Consider the following 19,227-nt stretch of genomic DNA (forward strand, 5'->3'; position numbering starts at 1 on the left):
TCACAGCTGTTTCCCCTTCAGTGATCGATCTTCACTTTGTTCTCATGCAAATTTTAACAATACTGCATTAGGATTTGTACCAGTGTTAAATGTCAATATATAGTGAAGTCAAATACTCTTCTCTGGGTATGTCAGGCACACCCTTAAGTGGATACAGAAATATGCCAATACAGAAAAGAGAGTGCTTCAATGCACAAGGCTGCTGTTTTTGTGGGCATTATCCTGAGTTTTGTCTACCTGTGTACTTGTACCTCATAGGTCTTTAAATTGTTGTTCAGACAGGGAATCTTCCTGAGATTGGAGAATCTGCTCCTTTGCACAACTTTTCATTGTTCAGATATTGTAAAGGCTTTGTGGGCTTTTTGCCTTCTGTGTCACAAAGGATCCTTTCAAGACTTTATTTATCTCCTTGCTTTTTTTCTTCAGGGACAAGGGGCAAGGCCTTCATCTCACCTGTTCTTTTAGCTACTTGTTTTTGATAAACACCCTGGAAAGCTTTGGAATCTCCCACATGGTGCATGCTGTTGCAGAACAGAGGTTGTATGGGTTTATCTATATTTCACACCTATTGTGAGATTGCTGGGAATTACAAAAGCCTGGCTTCAATGACAAGCCAGACCTGCATTCCCTCTTCCCTTTGGGTAAACAGGGAGTCTGAAAACAGGAATGGATCCATCCCCCTCCCCTTCAATGTCCCAGAACACAACTGCAACATATACCTCTGGCAAAAGGATTTTAGTTAGTGAATTGGAGCTTAATTATTATGCAGAAACTTCTTTTCATAGTACTTCCTTCTCAGCCTGCCTCTGTGTCACTCAGCCTCTCAATTAAAACAGCATTTCTCTGCAGACAGCTTCAGAGGACCTCTGCTCAGCACTGCTCTGAGTCTTGGTCTTTCCTTCAGTGCAAGTTCAGAACCCACAGGAGATTCTTTGGCATTTAGAGTTCTGTCAGAGTCTGGGTTCCTGTGCCATTTTTCAGAAAATGGGATGTGAGAATGAAGACAGGCTGATAAAGGAAATGTATTTGAAAGGAAAGAGTTTTTGGGGACAGGATGATGATTCTGAGTAGCGTGGGAGAGCCTTAGATTTTGCCAGTAACTTGGCTAGCACTTCAAAGTTCATGAGACTTCCTGCAGATTTTCCATGAGCCACCATGTTCTCTACACTACCTTAAAGTGCTCCTGGTCATCGTGATATTCTCAATTTACCAGTGGTCAGCCTCAAAAATTTGTCTCACAGGATTGCTCTCATCTATTGGGTCTTGGCAAGATTGACTACAGAAAACTAATACGTAATATCTTTATGTGAACAAGAAAAACGTGAAAAATTGCATCATAATTTGCTTATTGACTATGCTTTTCTCCAAGTTTGTTGAAGGGTTGGAGAAAAGTTTAAATTCCACTAAAAATCAATTATTATGACAATGTGTTAGACAGACCCTACCTGTGCAAAGGTGTAGTCTGAAGGACATTCTATGCATTTTTAGGGGAATAGGGAATAGCTATAGGTGTTTTTCAACATGAATTATAGCTTCTTGCATCTTAATCACTACGTTTTTAATGAATAATTGGCTTAGTATGGTAGCAGCTAGTGAATTTAGTTTAGAATTCAGTTTACAATCAGAGTAATAACAGAATGGCTATATAAATGTCTATATTTCTCCTTGTCATGTGAATACCAGAAAAACTCCACTCTATTCGCAAAATATCTGTATACAACAGAGAGAACTGCATGTTGCAGTTACCCACTTCATAACAAAGGGCAAGTCCCCACTTCAACACAATCTCAAGCCCCCACTATAAACTACAGTACTGGAACTAAGATAAGATCCTATGCACTTAACCTCTACTAAAATCAATCCTGTTCAGCAAAGAAATAGGAAATGCTCTATTAAACAAGGCTTTTTTCATGTTTATCTCTTGACTAAAGGGATGTGAAAAAAATGTCTCTTAAGAAATGTTGTTCTCTCTAAATAAACTGTTTTCCTGAGTATGGTGTCTATGAAAACTTCTGGACTGACATCTCTAAGACCTGTCATCTGTCTGATATATTACAGAGCATTAAGCATTATTTCTCATAAACAATTCAACCCTGGCCTGAGTAGAGTTTGGTTTCCACCTAGACTCACATCCAAGCATCTCAAATGGGAAAGTAAGTAGTGCTAATTGGTGGGCTAATTCTGCAACATTGATTACTGTCTCCTAGGGAAGGGATCAAGACCTAATATAATTTTCCACAGACCACCAAACAACTGAATGATGATAATAACTTAGTCCTTGCCAAAATAGACAGATGGAGTTCAACCACTTTAGTCATCTGTTCCCTACTTCTGAGTATTTCCACAACAGCAAAAAACTCTCAAAAGCCCCAAATATTACCTTTTTATAATCTATTAACCATGAAATTACTGTTCTAATCATACATAGGTACTGCAAAATTACACCACAAATAACAAAATTAAGAAAAAATTTAAGCATTTTGTGATAATAACAAGACAATGTTTTCTTCTACGTGTTATACTAGATATGTCTACAGGTTCATGAGCAGAATTGAAGCAGCCAGCTCATCCTAGGCTACACATTTTCATCAGTTCTCCAACTTGTGTCCCAGTACCTATTGATCCTCTGCTGTAGGTGGTAGTAGAGTAGCACAGTGTCAGTAGTTACCTAAAATTAATTGGAATCAGCAATAACACCAAAAACACTTGTCCAGTCTACATTTCATTTCCACATTGACAAATTTGTGGAAGCCCTACTGGATATAGATGACAGAGAAAAAATTGCAAAAAGAATATTTTTTCACATCCTGTATAGAAAAGTAACAATCAAAGAATTGTGTTCTTTGTGGTTGGACAGCATTTCAAAACTTGCTTGACTTGCACTGCCTTTTCTGACCATTGTAGATAAAACACCTAATTTTTTCACCCCTGTTATTAATGGGGCTTTTACACCTATAAATTTCTTAGTTAGGAATTTAAAACATGTACTATCAAATACTGTTTATAGATATCAGAAACTGAAATTACTGCGTTAGCAAAGAAGTACTTTATCTTACCAATAGGCAAAATGTCTCCCAAAAAAAAGACCATCAAACCTGAAACTAATTTGAAATAACAGTGCTGATGTGGTATCAAGCAACAATAATGGTAAAGCCCTAAAATTTCAATTCCTGGAAGAGTTGTAGAAGCACAGCAAGCAGACAGAACAGCACTATGAAGGACATTTGGGCCTACATAGGCAAAGGATATAGACTATTATCTTTAAGTGCTTACATATGGGTTTTCAGCATCATCATGATGTGTTGGGGAAGATGAAACAAGAAGGCCTTATAGGTACGATTGCCTAGCAGGGGATTGGGAAAGTGCAGAGAATGCGAGCCAGATTGCGATGAAAAAGAGCTTTGAGAAGACAGACCTTGGTTGCTAAGTAGCTAGTGGGCAGTGGTGTAGCTGGTGGAAGATAACTCCCTTTTTTGACCCACAGACAAAGCAGAGGGTCAGATAAAGTGTTCTGTCTCATTCCTCAAAAATGTAGAGTTTATCTTGCACTTGTAACCCTCCCCTGAAGTATAATGTATCTGTAATCCCATTGGTCCAAAGTCCTTTTCTGCACCCACCTTCAAGCCCCCTTGATAAGGTGTACCCGAGAAGCCAGGGCCATCTTCTTTTTCTTTTTCTTCTTCTTCTCTTCTATTTGTTTATCTTCTTGCTCTTTTGCCTCTCTCTTGGACCCTTTCGCTATCTCGCCCTGCCCCCACTCCTTGGGGCCTGCTTCAGGCTGCGCCTGGCAGCTCCGAGCAGGGCCCCCACAATAAACCATATATCCTAAAATCGGGCTCTAGAGACCTCTCGTGTCCGTCTGTCCTGACCGTCCTGGACCAGCACTCACCACAATGATCAGATTCACAATTTTATATTTTAAACTAATGAGAAAAGTGAAAGCCATACAGTAAAGCCATTAAGTTCTTGCTCACCCTGTAAAGAGTGGTTATATATATGAAATATGGTGCCACTTTGACAATCTCTAGTTAAAGAGAAATTATCTTAAGTGATCATGTAATAATTTAAAGAAAAATTACTTTTAAAAATTGCATGTTTTTCTCAGCAGATTCTCTTTCTAATGCTAATTTAAAGTATGTAGCAATATTTTGGTGCATTCCAAATCTAAAGGCTGTTTGATGTACTGGATTCCTCTCAGTACACTCTTTAAAGGCATTTAATCAGGTGCTATCTTTCAGTCCTTTGAATAAGTAACACTGCCATTGTTGCCCAAATTGCATCTGAAAGATGCATGTGTAAGATTGTGAGTGGCTGAGGGAGAATAAACTTAGGTTTGCCTTTATCAAGGGAAAACTGAAAAGACTGAGGCTGTATTTATTTTACGCCTTTGCTTAGAAACGTCTCCTCATTTCATTCATTGAGAGATTCTGTTCATCATTGCAAAGTGTTAATTTTTTGATTTAGGTGAATAAAAGTTACTTGCTGAGCATTTTGCTGCAACTGGCTTTGGTAGGAAAAGATAGAATTGAAAACATTTAATTTAGTTATTGTATCTGATTCTTTAAGGGAGGAATTCACAAAACATCTGTTCTGGTTAGTTTTTCTCACCAAAATTCTTCTTAGGAATTACTAGAATAATTTAATGGCTCTTCCTTAAACTTCATGCAGCTGTCAAAGACAAAATTCTCCAAGCCAGAACATTCTTATCAGTGCAGAAGAATTTGGAAACTCATTTGTAATGCAAATCACCCAGTCACATTGTCATTGTCAAATGCACTGGAGAACAGAATATTCCTATTGAACAAATTACTCACCAAGAATCACAGCAACAACGGTGAACAGCACAAAGGCATTCCTCATTAAATAACTTTTAACATCATCCTTTGTTATGCTCTGCACTTTTTTTTTTGCCAAAAGTGTACGTTTCCGGACTCCTTGTTGAATTCGTTCCATCCTACTTCCAGGTTTTGGATCTTCTCCGTTACCTTTAGTCATTTATCTTGCTGAAAGCTTTCTTTTATAATTAATTTCTGTCAGTATCCCTTCAGAAAAGTGGAGGACTCTTTTCAGTGGTGGTTACTGGAGAAACCTGCAAGACAAGAAATATCAAACATTGCAGTAAGATTTTAGAGGAATGATTAGCTATATATTTACACAGAAGCAAATATTCTTCATGTTTCAGTAAAACTTGTATTGTTCTTAATATCTAAGCAGTTTTTGATGCAGAACATCAATGACTTTGAAAGAAGGATTACATAGACTGATCAGGTAACTGTCCCATGTCTTCAGACATGAACTGCTGTCACGCTGTAAAACCCAGGCGCAACTTTTTTTTAGTATTTGCTATTGACAGATAACTGTAAAATCAGTAGAAATCATAGCAACTTAAGGTATTATAATGTTTAAAACTCTCTGTCAGGCTTGCTCTTGTACTTTTTATCAGGCCATTATTATTCGAAAAAGAAAATCTAGCTCACATTCACATTAACCATTGAAGAGAAATATTTTGCTCAAACTGGTCCATTTAAATTGTTCTATATTTGAGATGTTTTTAAATGATTGAATGAATTGTCTCAATTCCTTGTTTTCACATGGAAAAAGGCAGCAGCAATAGTTTATTTATCCCTCAACCACTATTTAGAAGATATGCCTTTGACAGCTTTATGTGGATAACATTCATCTTTTAGCTGTATAAACTACTCCGAGCACATCTGTAAAACATCAGAAGTAATATCCCACTTAATTTGTTGCTTCAGACTGTAATACCAGCTCACATTGCACAGTAATGCTTAACTTGTCCTGATAGCAATTATGAGCATATATCACAGAATCACAGACTATCCTAAGCTGGAAGGGTCACGTCAGGATCATGGAGTCCAAATCCTGGACCTGTCCAGGACAACCCAAGAGCTACACCACGTCTGACTTTAAGAAATCACACTCTGAATCAACCTTAAAAATGTTTCAATATTAAAAGCTTTTCATTAAGATATTAGTTTTTATTTTAGATGATGTGGGTTTGTTTTGATGGCTGCTGGGTATGAGTTTGTTTTGTAATGGAGACTCCTCAAAGGTATTTTCCAGACTGAGGATACAATTCTCTGAAGTCTTAGTCAACATACACTGGCATGCTTTTTTAAAAGTAATTAGTAATGAATAAATGGACAAACCTAGATTTTTCTGCTGAAATCTATCTCTGTTTATAGACAGTTCAACTCTAACACCTAATTTTTAATAAATTTAGTGCAAAAACACTTTTCTTTTTCAGAAGCATGTAAAATATAAATACACAGGGGTTTCAGCCAGCACGTTTTAAGCAAAATCACATATTGTAACAAGTTTATTTTGGTGGATTTTGGTCGCTGCTTTTACCATATGTTTCAAGACCGTCACTTTAGTGCTATATCGTCCCTGAATTTTGACAGAATGCTATAAACGTTGCTGCTTTGAGGTGTGGAAATAGAAATTCTGAGACCTAGCTAAATATTTAAATTAGTAAGGGTTCTACCGTGGACAAGACTGCTGTAGGAAGCAGGATTTTTTTTTATCCCAGACCGATTCATGTACGCATTTAAAAGAAAAAGAAAAGAAAAAAAAAAAAAAAAAAGTGCCTTTTCTTTCCAGGATGTTTAACAGCAAATCTGTCCTGCACAATTTACATCAAGATCAAGAAAGAATATGGGTGCAGCCAAAAGGATCATCACATTAATTAAGATACAAATGGCACAGAGTGAAAAACGACTTCCCCCCGCTCCGACCCTCGCTGCAGGACAGGACGGGCTCACCTTGTCAGACCTGCCGTACCCTTAGGAGCGCGGTTGAGGTGGATGGGCAGGGGCCTCCCGGCGGAGAGCGCGGAGCTGCAGAGCCGGGCGAGCGGCAGGGCGAAAACTGACATCTGCATGTGCTCCGGAATACGGCAACTTACTATCCCGGTAACTTAAGGAAAGGGGAGGAGACTGCCGGCCTGCCGGCCCAGCGCCGGGAAAAAAAAAAAAAAAAAAAAAAAAAAAAAAAAAAAAAAAAGGACAATAGTAACCCACCACGAGCTACGCGTCAGCAGAGCGGGGAAAGCGGGGCTTCTGGAATATTGACTAGTCTTAGCACATTGAAAGGAGGGTCACTTTCTTTGTTTTTCCTTTTAGACCGCTTTCACGCTTTGTCGGTTCAGCTTCGTTAGAAATGCAAAATCAAGATCCAGGAAGAACTGAAGGCTTGCACACACACAGAGCAAGGGAGGCTTGAGTGCTTCCTCATTAGACATTCCAGGCTGCACATCTGAAAATCCTAAACATAATTATATAACACTAGCCCTGTGTTTTTTAAAATAAATGAAATATCTGAGCATACTACTTTGTTCTAAAAACAAGCATGGTGTGAAAGCTATCATGTATTTTCTAATTATTTCTAATTTTCTAATTCTTAAAGACAGATCTACTCTTCCCAGGGTGGGGAACCAGGCATATCTTTCAGAAGCAACTGGAGCATTATCAAGGAAAGAGAAAAACATTATCAGTTGTAATCATTTGTATGTTTCTTGTAGATATTCAAAATACATAGTAAGACTTGCCTCTTGTTTGGCAATTTAAACTCACTGACAGCAAGCCCCATTCAGTCTGTTTCAATAACAGAGAATGAATGAATGAAAGAAAAAGTATAAAATACCCACTTTCGAGAAATAAGTGACATTCAGTTTTTCTAGCATTTAAAAGTTGAAAGTTTCTAGCATTTCATTGTTGAAAAGGTATTTGTTGATGGGAGTCCAGGGAATTCCCAAAGAACCTTCCTTTTTAGAAAAGCACTTTCATTTTAAGCATTGCTATATTCAGGTTTAAATATTCCATAATTATATTTCAGTGAATCTTTCACAGGATTTAAAGTATTTTCTTATAAGACAAATATTGTAAATCAATAATTTTATAATAAATATATAATTCATCTATATATATTCATCCTTAAAGGTTTGTTTATAAATTATGTTGATATTTAAGTTATTTTCCTGAGAAGTCATTTTAAGTATACAGGAAAAAGAGTTATGTACAATACACAAAAAGAATAGATAGGTACAAAATAAAATTAAGAGCAGATTTACTTCCACATAGTCAGAGTAATGGTTTTGCTATAGTGTTTTCCAATTTGAATGTGATTCAAAAAAATATGTATAATGTAGAGAAACATAATCTAACAATCATTTCATATTTGCTTATGATTAATGTAGGTTTGAGATTGATTTGTGTACTATGGAATCTTGCTCTTTGGTGTCTAACTTAAGAAAGAAAACATCTAAGTTAACTTATTAATTGACTTTAAAAATGAAGAAAAAACATTCACAGCTTGTGTTGCAAGGACAGAAACACATGCTGTCTTTTCTTGCACCTGGCATCTTAAATGTCTATCTCACTTTTATTTTTCATGGTGCAGTTTTTAAATACTTTCACTATTTTTTCTGTAGATGTGGACAGACCTTTTAATGAACCTTTGCCCTCTAGCAATCTGGTTGTTTGATCTATCTTTTTGGAGCACGGCTTGCTTTCTGCAAAACCTCCCATATAGTTCTGCCCTCTGCTCATATGAATAGTAATGACACACTTGACTTAATGGGACAGGGTCAGGCCCCAAGTGAGGTGATCCAAAAGCATGTCATAATTTAATGCTTTCATTAATACTGGAGTCTATGAGAAATGAGATTATCCTGTGAGAGAATTAACTATCCAGTGAGACAATATTAAAATAAACAATAATCAGTCAGACAGCTCAGCCTAACTTCAACAGTGATACTTCCATTGTCTCTCTGAGAAGAACAGACATTATTACACGCTTCTTAGATAAACAGAATTTTAAGAGCTTTTATGGCAATATATTCAAAATTTTCTGTTTTTTCCTTTCTCCTTCATCTTCTGACATTCAATTTTTATTAATTTTCCAAGAGTATTATCCTTTATATTATAAAACCCCATGCATTTTAGGTATCCTTGGATAACAAAAAAAAAAAAAAAGTCAAATACGTTCATAACATGGTATCTGTAACACACGTAATTAAAACGCACTGGAATTTCCCTTTATAGAGAGATTTAACAGATTTAGTATGCAGTATTTAATACTAGGAATAGAACAAATTTAAAGTGTTATTGGTTATGTTCTTCTATCTGTAGCATTTTCAGCAGGGTTAGTTTCCAGAAAGACCAATTTAGAAGTTAGACACCTTGTAGATTTTAGATTGGATCAGACAAGGCAAAAACTACACAAAAACTTTGTTATGCTTTGTAGGGTGACACAGAGAGGCAGCCATCAGTGCAACCACCAATTTTATATAGATGAAATAATCTCTACATGCTTCAGGGTGGTACATTTTCCTCATAAAAATTGACAAGGAATGACCTAAGGCCTGGATGAGCCTGTCTGTGTTGACACAGTAGCTCAGCACTCTAATCTGTGCTTTGAACTCCAGTTTCAGCCCTTCTTTGATAATGCCCCAGGTAGTCTGCAAAGCAATGAAGTGCAAGTACAGGGTAAGGTCTGACTCTGACTCCCAAGCAGTGTGGATTCAGCCAGCTGAAATCATGTGTTGTGGCACATGTGTGAAATTATGTGCTGTGTGGTTGTGGCTGACAAAGTCTGTCAGTAAATGCACTTCACACAGTATCTGAGTGCCTTTGTAAAATAAGTAAAGGTATTAGAGTGGAAGCTGCTGTTCCAACACAAAGTATTGTTACTTTCAGCTGACAAGAGCTATCAAACAAAAACCCATGGAAGCTAGTTGTAGCAAATTCAAAAAGTGGAAATGAAGCAACCAATTATACAATCCTTTAATTTCCCAGATAGCAATAAATGTGGCATGACACTGCATGGATCCCAGCTGAAATAAACTTCAAGATTCAAAGTAACACAGGTTTCACATTAATAAGCCAGCACTATAAATTAATATTGGCTGAATATCTGAAGTGTTGGAGTTTTACTTAGAAGCTCAGTGAAATACCGTTGATAACATAATGGTAAAACGGGAGTAAAATTCTTGTGAAAGAATATATTTATTCATGGTAAATGGCATGCCAGTATGTCACAGACTTCAGTTAAGCAGGACAAAATAAGAAAATATATTACTCCCTTTCAAGCTGCAAACCAGCTTAGAACTGTTTATTACCATTATACACTGTTTTATCAGTGAAGAAGCTGAGTCTCCAAGAGGTCAAATTTAATCCATGCAAGTTAGCAAATATTTGGCAGAGCTAAGCCTTAGGCTACTGAATATTTCCACAGGATGATGGCATGGTTTTCTTTCTGAGATACTTGGCTCTTGCTCTTTAGAGCATGCTAAGATGAGTAGGAGAAATTGAGGTTTAGTGTTTCTTTTCAAATATCAAAGGGGAATTTGATGAATACCTCCATTTTGGCTAGCCAAATGTGAGGCAGCCAAATTTGGCCAGCATGTGCACTACAATCATCAAAAAAAACCTATGGGCTATGTTCTGTTAGCAAGTATGAATTGCTGCAGGGAAAGATCTGCAGATCCATAGCTGGTTCTGAGTATGAAGTTTCAGAGTCTGCAGATTGGAAGTGTTACACTGAATTGCTTCTAACCTCATTTGGGCCCCAAACACCTTTTAGTGCTTAGACTGTATGGTTTTATTTCTTCTAAAGGAATCTAGTTCACATCTTCTAAAACCACTCCATAAAATGAATCAAGCATGTCTTGGTGACTTTTAGAGGAAACTTCCTCTACTGGTTATGCTGAATTTCAGTTTATCTTTGAGAAGTTGTAAAACATTGGTCAAGTTCACTTACCAAAAAAACTCCCCAAGTCAGTGTTAAAATGTTCTGTTGGTGGTAATGATTGAATTATTTTAGAAAATGCTACTGTTCTGTCAAAAAACATTTAAAAACTAAAGTCTTTTGTCTAAGATTAGGATGAACGACTTTTAGTACAGGTCAAACTAATCAGCAGGACTTCAATTTTTCAGTGATCTGTTTCTATGTTTCTATTTAGTGTCCCATTACAGTCTTAACATTGCTCACTCAAGCCAGACAACAAATCCTTCTGCATTTTGAGGCCTTGTGCTGTGAGAATAAATGTGATTTTATGCCTTTGAGCTCTGTCAGTAGTCAGTCGGAAGTACACACAAAAAAGGCGGCATTCCTTTTCTGCTCTGTGAAAATTCCCAGCAGAGAAACACGAACCTTCAGTATCTCCACTCAGCATCATGGGCTGTCTGAGCCTTAACACACACTGTGTGTCTGACTGCAGCTGAATAGACAACCTTGTTTCCTTTCAACACAGGGCGTCAGATCAGCACTCACTCTTGGGAGAAGAGGGGAGGGAAACGAAGCTATACCAGCAGAGGATGTGGCTCGTGAACTTTTCCCCTTACTGTCTTATCAAGGATGTGAATGTCTGTATTTACAATGGGGCGATTCTCACCGAAGAATAAGCAAGGTTGTCTAGGAGGGACTGGGGATAGGATGGGACTGTGTCATTGTAAGAAATCTAATGGGATCTTCTGGGTAGCTGATAGCATTTCAGATGCAAACGGCTGTACACTATGGCTTCACTGGCTTTCCCACAGCCAGTGTCAAACACTTAAATGGATGCTGAGGGAGAGACAGGTCCATTTGAAAAGTTAATACAGCATTCTGGCAAGTTACAAAAGAGCATGGCATTGGAGCCAGAAATTTGCTACCCCCTGTTGCTCAGGTCTCTCTTGGTTTCCTCTTCCCAATTTCCTTTTTTTTAAGGCCTTTTCTCTGATCAGCTGCTGAACTTCAGTAGCTTATGAATCAGCAGAGCTTCAGAGAGTGCCCCCGGGATGCTCCAGCAGAGTACTCACTGCCACGGGTACTTTAAATCGTGACCTCCAATTCCTGCCTGTCACAATGGTAACAGAGCAATGGTCCCACATGGGTCCTGATTTGGGATAGTAGCATCATTTTTGGGTGTCCCACTGACTGAACTGTTTTCTGTCTTAATTCCCAGACTTGCTGTTGAAGAAGCTAGTTTCTTGGATCTTGTGTTGTTTATAATGGATATTTTTTAAACAAGGTACAGGCTTATCATTAGCACGTGTACATTAGCTTGTAAAACAGATTGGTCTCGGATTATTTTTTCCTTTTCCACTGCCTTTTTTTTCTTGATATGTCCTCCTTACAAAGCAAAGGCAGATAGGTGAGAAACAAGACTAAAGAGAAATGGACATTCCTGAATTAGAATATGGTATTATCTGCATGAAGCACTTTTCATAAAAAATATTGCTTTTCATTTGACATCTTTGTCCATAGTTATTTTTATAATGAAACAATAATTTATCAGCTGTTTAATACATCCTAGTTTGTTGTTAGTATAGCAAGTAAGATAAATACAGAAAAAACCCACTCATTTGTATGAAGTTCATTTAAGGAAACTAATTTAGCTGGAACAGTAAGCTAATGTGATTTTTTAAATAGACATTTACTACTATGGAATCATAATTACTGCAATCAAGACACAAAAATCTTTTGTAAAAATAATTATCATTTAAAAGCATGCAGCTCAAAGTTGCTGCTATAATAATGACTATAATAGCTACTGTTTAGCATTTGGGCATTTTTTTGGCAGGAGGGCTTTGCATTGTTTATTGTGAGAAAGAAACAGGCTCTGAGAAAACATGGAAATTTTCAGCAAAGGAAAAAGCAGCATCAGGTTTGCAAAACAGAGTGGCAGAAATTCTGTTTCGCTTCTATGTCTTTAGTTCACGTAGGCTAGGATGATTTAAAGTAATTGGGTTCTACCGGGGAAGATCTAAAAATACCTGTTTCATTGTATCCCTGGCATCCAGACGCTCTGGCTGTGTGGTGATCAGCATTTATTTTCTTGCTGTGTTTTTCATTCTGAAATTCCATTCTCTGTTGGGATCCAGAGTTCACAGAACTCATTGGTAATCAGCAATTAGCTTAAAACAGGAACTGTCCTTTAATATTTATTACTCATTGTTCTTCTTGAAATGTGGTCAAATGCCTGTCATCATATATATAGAAAAATTAAGGATTATAGTGTGAACAAGTATGTTTCAAAGGAAAGATGGAATGTCACTGGTATGATATATTACTTCAATTTTTTCTGTCAGTGCTCATTTCTTCACTCAGCTTCTGGGAGGATACAAATACTATTGTTGTACAAATAAGTTCAGATTATTGTAATTAAATATTAATTACAATCACAAAAGAGATGCATTGAATCCACATTTTAATGCCGTCTTTCTGTAAAAAGACAAAGGATTGATACACTGCACATTGTTTTTATTTAGATTTCTGTGACATACAATGAAAGCTTTTCTGACATGTATTATAAATGCATCTATAGAAAGAAAACAAACAGTAGTCTTTTCATTCGGACCAGAAATCGCTAAAAGAAAGATGTAAATCTAATACCTCTCCCATAATATAGTATCCTATCCCTCATTTACAGATTCAGTAATTACTACATATCAGATTTGTCTTCATGCTGTCAGTTATTCCATCCATTCTGCTCCATTCTGAACTTCTACCTCAAGACAAGTTAATTTGATGTCCTTGTCCTCCCTTGCCATCTTTTCCTTGGTAAAACAACTACTCCCCATGTTTTTGCAGGTTCACTGCTTTCCTTCTCCCTTTACTTCCATTCATTCTATCTTCATTTTTACTCCTTAGCCCACCACTAGTTTCCTTTGAGTCAGAGAAAAATTACTCTGAACGGGTCTTGTTTTAATTTGAATCAATGAATCCAAGTTTTGAGGGAAAGTTAGACCTTGGCCCTATTTGAATCTTAGATGCCTATTCCAAACCATTCCTTATTTTATGAGCTTTATTTGGGTAGTTTGTAATACTCCTTTTCCCTCTGTTCACTCATGTTATTTTCTCCTGCCATCTTGTTCTTTTTCTTTAGTTCACTGTATCTTCTTTTTCACCTTTAGCTTTTACTTGTGTTCCATTTATACCAGCTCTCAGTGGTTTTGGAGGCAGCTTGAAGGTGTCATTCATACTGACGTGGACCCATGGAGGAATTTGTACCATAAATGTGTAGCACTGTCTCTACACAGTGGAGATGCACTTGCCTAGCTGCATGCTGAAAACAGGCTAGTTAGAAATCTCTCCCTCCTCCAACTAAACAATCATAGAGGGTATGGACAGTGGAACAGATTTCCCTTTCAAACTGCAAGGATGTCAGCTCTTCCCTTCCAAACAGAGGTGTCTCTTTCACCTACAGACTGCATTCAGAAAGGAAATTATTTTAATTAATTTGTTAAACTAAAGGGAATGTCAGAGCGAACAGCCAGATGCCTTTCAAAACAAAAACATCTAGGCCAAAATAAGGGGAAATAAGAGACAATGTGTTTGAAAATGCTGCTTTACACAAGCCTTTCACATGGCTCCAAAAATGTATGTATTTCTGCCAGTTATGTCTACCACCTAGTGTTAACTTCAGAATGGTGATGTATTGGGTGCTTTGCTTAGCCATTCACCACAAGTCTCAGCTCACTCCATATGCAAGCAAAACTCCCAGTGAAGACAATGCAAGTCCAGGTCCCCTGACTCACAGTTTGCTCAGGCAAAACCCCCATTGTCCAGTGATTACTTTGCTCAATGAGCAGTGATTCAGAAGTGCTGAATAGGAACCTAGTCAGCTGTGCTTTGATATTATTTTCCTGATGATTCATTAATTCTGTAAAATTATTATAAATGTCTTTGTAGAGTTACCCAGTAATTTTTTTTTAGACTAAATGTTAAAAACACATCACCTATGAGAAGAGGGCATTTTGGGAGAAGTATAATTAAAACAGTATTTTTTCTGCTATCTGAATACTTATAAAGTATTTGTTACTTCTGACTTCCTCTAGGCCAAGGAATATGAGAGCATTTAATTATTTGATCAGGTTCCTGATATATTATTAAAGAGTGAGTTCCAGTGATTCAATAACACAAAACAGGAGAATAAAATGAGAGATGAGTGAAACAAGATGATCACATTCAGTTGCTTTTGTCATGCTTTTTGTCAGTTTAAAACAAGTTATGAAAACTTTTTAAAATCACAAGCTACTGAAGTCTACAGTGGTTCATTAAAAACTGAGACTCAGAACTCCTCTTTGCACAAAAACTATAAACATCTGAAATCCTGTTTGACTGTAGGAATAGCATTTTACTTTGATAGATCCATGTGAATACCATGAAAATCAAATATGCTTTGTCTCAGGTTAAAATTTTAAATTTTCTGTTTCCCCTGTTTTATCAGGGATGTGTGAGGAGCTTCATTCCTTTCTTTCCCAATACCTAAGGACTTTCTTAATGTGGTGCAAAATAAGTGTAAAATGCTTCTGATTTCCCGTCCCACTAATTTTACTGCTGTGAATTGTACTACAATATACTACAAAATTATGTTTTATATAGATATGTGGCATTAATATATTTTATTTTCATTACCAGAAACTCCAGGCACCCTATCTAACAGTAAGTCCCATCTTCCACAGACTAGTTCCTCCTCTGTAAGGTGTGGGACCAGTGATCCAGAAAAGGCAGCTCTCTGCCTATCACAGAACTTTACTTTGTTCACATTAAAAATATTTAGCAGATATTTAGTAAAGGCCCCTCAAAGCCTCAAAAATTACAACATTAGTGTGGGGGTCATGAGTCACATTTTTTTGTGTTTCAGATGGATGCATTAATAGAGAATGTATTAAATAGAAATATCTAGATAATTCTGGAAATCCATTTTGTCCAGTAATCCAGGATGGATGTCACCTAGGTATCTGATTTCCATCACCAATAGTTTTGCTTTCATTTGGATTCTTGTGTAAGAATACTTTGGACATAGTATTCATATAGAATAATTCAACACTTCATCCTGCTTCATTAGCTCTCTGCTGATGACTCTTTTCTTTTAAGGGTTTTTACTTACCTTTAACAGCTTTTTGAGATTTTTTTTTTTATACCAGATGTAATCTTTCCCTACTGGACTCTTGAAGTTGATGCAGGTTAATGAGCACAGGCTTTCCTCCCATCCCAAATATTGATTTCCTCAAATTTCTTCAAGAAAACACAAACTAAGCTCAGAAATTTCCATACAAGTTTGAAAAGTAAAAATAAACTCAGATTTTTTTTTCTACTGTGTCAGACTGTTTTCTGAACTTTTTCCTCCAAAGCTATATTGGTACATGTAAAAGGACCTCTCCCACCTCCTTTCATGAGTTATCTGTGTGTTGCAGCTCTCAAATTACTCTATTTTGCTACTGTGATTATGTAGGTTACAGTAAAAAACTGTCTGAAGAAGAGCACAAGAAATCTTCTAGCTTCCTTTTGAATTCTAAAGTTTTAAAAAATTTACTACTACACTGCCTTTTAGAAGGAGGTTTCAGCTCTAGAGTCCTAAACATTCTAAGAGGAATTTACAGTCCTATTCATTTTCTGAGAACGTCAGGTAAGAGTCCTGAAGAAAGAACATATTCAGTTCCTGCTGAAGGGCATCAGGTCATGATAATACCACCTCCCAGACTTACCACTTCAGAACTTTTCCGTTCATTCTGGTACTTTTAACACAGTACAATATAATAGGGTACTCATATATCACTTCTAGATGAGGTCTTAGCACCCAGAATAAATAGCAACCTTCATGCAGCAAGATCATTTCTGCCTCTCTTTTTTCTTTTGCTTTTTTCTCTCTCTTCTTTTTTTTAATAGCAAAATAAACATAATCTTTCAGTTATTTTGAAGTATTTTATAATGAATTCCACCAGCTGCCAAATTAACTCTGAGTTAGAAGGTTCTGAGGTAATTTTTAATCATCATTAAAAAAATAGCAGAAGTTGTCCATTCTTCTAAGTAGACATGAATGAACATATTTGTACACTCTATTGTTAAGATAACGTGTAGATAAAAGTTTATGATTTTGGCATTAACATAAGTCAGCATCTGAGACTGTGTTGAAAGCTAGATGTTTTGAGAAGCTGTCACTGTAGAGGATCTTGGGAAAATTCTGCCAAGCAGATGATTTCAGTCTTGTTCACAAGATATTCTTCAATATGACAAAAGGTATTAAGGTATCCACCAATTGCTTTGGGCATTTCTTAAGAAAAGATCTTTCAAAAACTTTTACCCTCATGAAATTATGTAGGTGGCCATTTGATTACATTACTTGCCAGGAAAAGATTACAGAAGAGAGAACTTTCCTGACATCTGTATTTGCCTTTTATGAGACTGAAAATTTTGCAATTTTGTTTCAAGAGCTGTATGTGGCTTTTGAATGAATCTTTGACCAACTAGTGAGACTACTGGAATATATGCTGGGCTGCAAGGTCATCTACAAATTGTTAGGAAGGTTCCTATTTCAAAACTCTTTTTTGCTTTGTAACTTGGACCAAATCACAAAACGATCCAACAAGCATCAGAGACAGGTGACAGTAAAAGACAGGAAAGTGCAGCTGGTGGTAGAAATGTGGTCAGAGCTGAGCAAAGATGACTCTTTAGAAGATCTGTGGTCTCTGCCTGTCTCAACTAGCACCTTAACTTAATTGAGACAGGATATAGAAATATTTCCAGAGAAGAACCTCCTATGTGCTAATGTTAAAACTATTCTTCTCATGCTAATGTTTTGAAGCCTTTCACTCTCTGGACAGGAATGTTAGTTCTACCACAGGGCAGAGAAAGCAGACGCAGTTTTACTTGGAATTAATGAGAGCAGCCAGACCTGAGGAGGTTATGTCCTGCCAGCATTGCAATACTAATAATACCCTTCTATTCCTGAATTTGTTCCAAAACAAACAATCAAAAAAGAGCCTTGCCCCTACTAACACTAGTTTTTCCTTTCTAACAATATATATAAGAACATTCCCTGACTTTTTTTTCTATACTCAAGTGTATGGAAGTCAGTACTTGCCCTCATTTCTGAATCACAGGAGCACTGTGTAAACCACAAAACTGGTCAGTGATTACACAAATAGAAAAGTTCTGAACTGATGGATTTGTAGCAGACAAATCTTAAAAGGGATCATCAAAGAATAAATGCACTAGTACCACATTTAAATTCTATTTCTCTGATTTTACTGACACTGGTTTATTTACATAAATTGACTCGACCATGACATTTGGAAAATGTTTATTGCAGTATTTTGAGGCTCTCAGTATAGCATTCTGTAGTATATTTGAATAAGAGTCTTGCAGACAGGAAAACATTAACTTCTCCCTGTAGGTACTCCTGCATTTTAACACTGTAAATTCTAAGAGAAGTGAAACAAAATTGTTATTAGAGAAGTTTAATATTGCAATACTTTTGCTATAAATACTCCAATAACATTTTTGGAGACACTATTCAGAATAGCTACAACACCACTTTTAAGCTAGACATTGTCCAGAGTTCAGAAAATCTTTCAAACCTCTCACTTCCAGCATGTTAATCCATCACTGATTATATTACACACATGTGAAACTTGAGGGAGAAATCTTTCAACTGCATTTTTGCAACCTCATTAATGTCATTCTGCCTTTCCTTTTTATGCTTGCCTCTCCTTTTTGTTCACAAATGTGGTAATGAGTGAAATATTATTGGTATGAATCTACAATGACTTTGCATAGTTAAAGTGGTTTTGTTTTCATATTATTCATTGTTTTCTTGATAAATCTGCACTTTGATCTTGAAGCTGCCTTACCCCTGGCACAGCTCTCATTCTGGTGATGCCTGTGGATTCTTTGTGAATGAAGAGTAAAAAGCTGAGTTTCTAAGCACATGAAAAAGTGAGACTTGCAATTCAGATGAAGTAAAGAAATTTGCTGTTTTGTTTTCAGACAAATGTATATCCTCTGAGCAAACTCAGAGAAAAAAAACATTACATTTCACACAGCTTGCAGTAAGAGCTATAAATTTCTTCCCAGGTCTACTGTGAAGAAACTTTGTATAAAACTTGGGTGCAAGTTAGCTGAAAGTGAAACTATCTATCCTGGTATTTCTCATCCTGGTGATATCTTCTATCAAAATTTAAAAACAGAACAATCAAAATTACTTTAGGAAAATATCTATTTTCCTCAGATCAGTTTCAAATTGAAGTTCTAATTACATTATAACAATGAAAACAGACAAATCGAATTACTGGAATTTCATTTGCCACACAATACTATTCCTGCAGAATGCAGCCTGCTCAGTGGCTGGGAACTGGTGACTGAGGGGTCAGGGACACTTGAACACTGCATTTCAAGGGTATGCTTTAGATACACTTTGATAACTGGCATACACCATAA

The 19,227-nt window shown here is 36.7% G+C and overlaps 1 protein-coding gene across 1 annotated transcript in view; it reads right to left on the reverse strand.

Moving 5' to 3' along the window:
* Positions 1–6,890, reverse strand: part of SLC1A3 (solute carrier family 1 member 3) — a 67,554-nt gene extending 60,664 nt beyond the window's left edge. The window contains exons 1-2 of the mRNA XM_054003782.1: positions 6,786–6,890; positions 4,815–5,089 (exon numbers count right to left, since the gene is read on the reverse strand). Coding sequence (XP_053859757.1) covers positions 4,815–4,995 — 181 coding nt within the window. The 5' untranslated portion in view covers positions 4,996–5,089; positions 6,786–6,890. The remainder of the gene's footprint in view (positions 1–4,814; positions 5,090–6,785) is intronic.
* Positions 6,891–19,227: the final 12,337 nt, after the last annotated feature.

This window comes from Vidua macroura, chromosome Z (assembly GCF_024509145.1).
Source record: "Vidua macroura isolate BioBank_ID:100142 chromosome Z, ASM2450914v1, whole genome shotgun sequence".
NCBI lineage: Eukaryota > Metazoa > Chordata > Aves > Passeriformes > Viduidae > Vidua > Vidua macroura.